General features: G+C 56.1%; 2 protein-coding genes across 2 annotated transcripts in view; one reads left to right on the top strand and one right to left on the bottom strand.

Annotated features, from left to right (window-relative positions):
• The window catches only part of ENH_00002720 (hypothetical protein, conserved), a gene marked incomplete at both ends in the record, with an annotated part of 1089 nt that extends 365 nt beyond the window's left edge, over positions 1 to 724 (top strand). Inside the window, one exon of the mRNA XM_013578259.1 lies at positions 1 to 724. This exon is cut by the window's left edge and continues 365 nt beyond it. Within this exon, the coding sequence (XP_013433713.1) occupies positions 1 to 724 (724 nt within the window).
• A 1075-nt stretch (positions 725 to 1799) lies between these two features.
• Positions 1800 to 3314, bottom strand: ENH_00002710 (hypothetical protein, conserved; the record flags this gene model as incomplete). Its single annotated transcript, XM_013578258.1, has 1 exon — positions 1800 to 3314. The coding sequence occupies one exon, from the start codon at positions 3312 to 3314 to the stop codon at positions 1800 to 1802; it is 1515 nt and encodes a 504-aa protein (XP_013433712.1).
• Between the last annotated feature and the right edge of the window lie 734 nt (positions 3315 to 4048).

The raw sequence follows: 4048 nt of genomic DNA, 5'->3' as shown, positions 1-4048 counted from the left end.
TGGCTTGGCCCTTTTTCTTGCTTCTGCATGCATCATTTTGGCAAAAGAATTATTAAATTGGATTTCTTCGAGAAGACACAAAAGAAGAGAAGTGGAAAGAAAAGAAGCTGCTGCTCGCCGCCGCGCTGCGCTCAGCAGCCAGCTGGCAGCAGCGGACGAGCAGCTGCAGCAGCTGGAGCAGCAGCAGCAGCAGCAGCAGCAGCAGCAGCAGCAGCAGCTCGCAGCAGCAGCGGACCAAAGAGCAGCAAGTCTCGCTCTCAGGCGCTTGCTGCAGCAGCTCGATTCTTACAGAGAAGAAATCAAAGAAATGGACTCCCCTGCGCTTTTGGCTTACGTTGAAAGTCTTTTGATAGCAGCAACGGAGCAGCTGCAGCAGCAGCAGCAGCAGCAGCGCGGCTCCGGCCTTTCGTCTGCAGCAGCAGCAGCAGCAGCTGCTGCTGCTGCTGCTGCTGCACTGCGCCCCTCAAAGACAGAGGCGCAGCAGCAGCGCGGGGAAGGTGCCGGGCCCGCGGGAAGGTCTTTGGACCTCGAAGCAGAAACGGAGCTGCAGCAAGAGCAGCAGCAGCAGCAGCAGCAGCAGCAGCAGCGGCAGCAGCAGCAGCAGCAGCAGCGGAAGCCGGACATGGAACTGGTGCAGGCTCTGCTGCAGCAGCAGCCGCACTTGAGCCCCAGAGAAGCAATTCAGAAAGCCACAGAAATTGCAAATGGGGCTGGCAGCAGGTGAAAAGAAATAAAGTTATTTTTCCGAGTTTGCACTTTATTTTTTTTTAAATAATAAATGGGACTTTAGAGATTAAGTTGGGATTTAAAAGAAAAGAATTCAAAAGAAAGAAATCCTTCCAACGCAGCTGCTGCTGGGGTGTACGTACACCCGGTGTACGTACACCGGGTGTACACCGGGTGTACGTACACCGGGAGGTTATTTATATACGTCGGAGTCTGCAGGTTCTCGAGAAGTTTTGAAATTGATTTAATGAAATTAAATCAATTTCAAATTGATTTAATTTCATTAAAATAATGAAATGAAATCAATTTGAAATTGATTTGTAATTAACTGCGAGCAGCGCAGACGCGCTGCTTGGCGTCGCCAGGTGTACGTACACCCCAATTCCCGGCCGGCCTCGAAACTGCAGAGCCCGGAAGGCCACTGCAGCTGTTGTCCGCTAATTTGCGGCTCTTGGACTTGAAAATAATTAAATAATTGAATAATTAAAACAATTTAAATAATAATAATAATTAATAACAGTTTTTGAAGGACTTTTCCCTTTTTTCCTTTGCGCGGCTCCAACTGCGGTGTACGTACACTGCAAATGCGGGCCACTCCGCCCAGCACTTGTGTGCCGCGGTGTACAGACACCTGCCTGGCTGCTCAACTAAAATGAATTGACTAAGTTCGAGTCTCCAATTGTCCTTGAAAGACAGCTCCAGAGACGCTGCTGCTGCAGCTGCTGCTGCAGCAGCAGCAGCAGCGGCAAGACTGCAGCAGCAGCTGCAGCGCCTGCTGCAGCGGCAGCGGGCGTTTGCAACAGCTGCCACAGCAGCAACAGCTGCAGCAGCAGCAGCAACAGTTCTACAACAGCTGCAGCAGCAGCAGCAACAGTTCTACAACAGCTGCAGCAGCAGCAGCAACAGTTCTACAACAACTGCAGCAGCAGCAGCAACAGTTCCGCAACAGCTGCAAAAGTTGCTTCTGCCGCAACAAACAGGCGCCCTATTTGCCGCCAAAGACGCGCACGCTGCTGCTGCTTCTGCTGCTGCTGCTTCTGCTGCTGCTGCTGCTGCTGCTGCTGCTGCATGCGCTACGTTGCTGCTTGTGTTTGCGGCTGCATTTCCAGAGCCTGCAGCAGCCACTTCCTCTTCAACTTCTTGAAGATCTTCTGTTCTTTTTCCTTCAATCGTTTGCGTTTATCCTTTTTATTTGCTGCTGCCTTGCTGCTGCTTTTATGCTGCCTTTTGCTGCTGCTGCTGCTGCTGCTGCTGCTGCTGCTGCTGCTGCTGCTGCAATTAAAGCTGCTCGCTCCAGCGGCCTCCGTAGACACCCCGCGCTCTGCAATTATGCACACGTCGCTGCTGCTGCTGCGGCTCCTGCTTCGGTGGCTTCTGCTGCTGCTGCTGCTGCTGCTGCTGCTGCTGCTGCTGCTGTCGGAGTCCACGGCCACGCATTCCTCGCTGTGCTGTACAGACACCGCAAGTCGCGGCGAAGCAGAGTCCGCAGAGTCCCCTGGGGGGTGCCTTCCCCGCTGCTGCTGCTGCTGCTGCTGCTGCTGCTGCTGCTGGAGAGCCAGCAGCATGCGGTTTCTTGCTGCAGCAGCAGCTGCTGCTACGGGGTCTTCTCTGCGCTGCGGGCCCCCCGCAGCAGCTGCTGCTGGGCGGCCTGGACTTTCCCTGAGTTTGTCTTCGTTGAATTTGTTCCTTTTCGCTTTGCTTTTGTTTGCTGCTGCTGCTGCTGCAGGTGCTGCAGCAGCAGCAGCAGCAGCAGCAGCTTTTGCTTCCTCCTCAGCCCTGGCCCGCAGGTTTGAAGGCATTTCTGCTGCATACCAAGTGTTGGCTTTGAGCTCGCTGGCAATGACTGCGAAGTCGCTTTTGCTGCTGCTGCTGTACCCCGCCTGCAGCAGGTACCGCTGCTGCTGCTGCTGCTGCTTTGCTGCTGCTGCTTCTGCAGCAGCAAACAAATTTATGTGGTCTTTCGGGCCGCGGCGCCCGAGCCCGTCGAGGCGCCCGCGGTGTACAGACAGTGGAGCAGCAAGAGTCGGGCCCTTCACTCCAGTTTGCTGCTGCTGCTGCTGCTGCTGCTGCTGCTGCTGCTGCTGGCGTCTCTGCTGCTGCTGCTGCGTGACGGGGGAGTGCGGAGGGAGTGGAGGCGCTGCTGCTGCTGCTGCTGCAGCAGCTGCTGCTGCTGCGCCTCCAGAAGACGCTGCGAACCTGCTGCTGCTCCATTGCTGCTGCTTGTGTGCTGCAGCGGGTCCAGCGGGAGCGTCCGTTGCTGCTGCTGCTGGCTTTGCAGCAGCAACAGCAGCAGGCGCGGCAGCAGCAGCAGGCGCAGCAGCAGCTGACGAAACAGCAGCAGCAGGCGAAGCAGCAGCAGCAGGCGAAGCAGCAGCAGCAGGCGAAGCAGCAGCAGCAGCAACACCGTGCTTACGCCGCTTGAACAAAGTGACTGCGTCCAGCAGCACCTGCCGCTGCTGCTGCTGCCGCTGCTGCTGCAGCTGCTGCTGCAGTTCTCTTTCATCGCGCAGCACCCGCAGCCTGTTGTCATCTCTGTAGACATTCCACCGCTTCTGCGGCAGAATGTTGAGGCCCCCGTGGCCGCCCATTGCTGCTGCTGCTGCTGCTGCTGCGGCTGCTGCTGCTGCTGCTGCTGCGGCTGCTGCTGCTGCGGCTGCTGCTGCTGCGGCGCGGGGGCGCGTGCTGCAGTGCGCTGGCGCTGCTGCTGGCAGCAGCAAGCGGGCGGAGCCGCCGGGCGCGGGCCTTCAGCTGCTTCGGAAGCAGAAAAGCATTTTGGGGGATTTGAAACTGCAAAAGAGTTTCAAAAAAGGAAAAAAAAGAAGAAAAGAATGGCCAGAAGTTGCGCATGCAGAGGGGCGGAGCGGCGAAGTCGCGCCGTGCTGCAGCAGCAGCGAGCGGCTGCGGCGCCGTTCGGAAGAAATAAATCAACAAAATGACGAATTTAACAAATTTAAATGCTTAATAGTGCAAATTTCACTTACTTTTGTGCAAAAAACAACTCAAATGGTCCTTTTGGCAGCAGGAAGAGCCGCGCTGAAGGAGTTCATGCAAGAAATGCTTCCGAGCGGGGGCCCCCGAGGCTGCCGCGATCTGCGGCGGCGGGGCTTGCTGGTCTTCTCTCGGACTAAAATTTAGAAAAAGAAAAGAAAAAGGGACATTTAGAGTTGGAAAAAAGCGAATTTGGTCCGCAAATTAATGCCTCCGTGGGAAGGCGGCGGAAGACCTGGCGGCGATGCGGGCCTGCCGCGGCGCGCAGCGAAGGCTTGTTCGGCTTTTTCGGCGAAGATGAGAAAACTGGAAAAGAATTAAAATGACTGCCGAG

The sequence above is a fragment of the Eimeria necatrix genome, genomic scaffold (genome assembly GCF_000499385.1).
Source record: "Eimeria necatrix Houghton genomic scaffold, Enh_scaff1085, whole genome shotgun sequence".
Taxonomy (NCBI): Eukaryota; Apicomplexa; class Conoidasida; order Eucoccidiorida; family Eimeriidae; genus Eimeria; species Eimeria necatrix.
The sequence above is the reverse complement of the archived record's forward strand: the minus strand, read 5'-3'. Positions and strand labels throughout refer to the sequence as shown.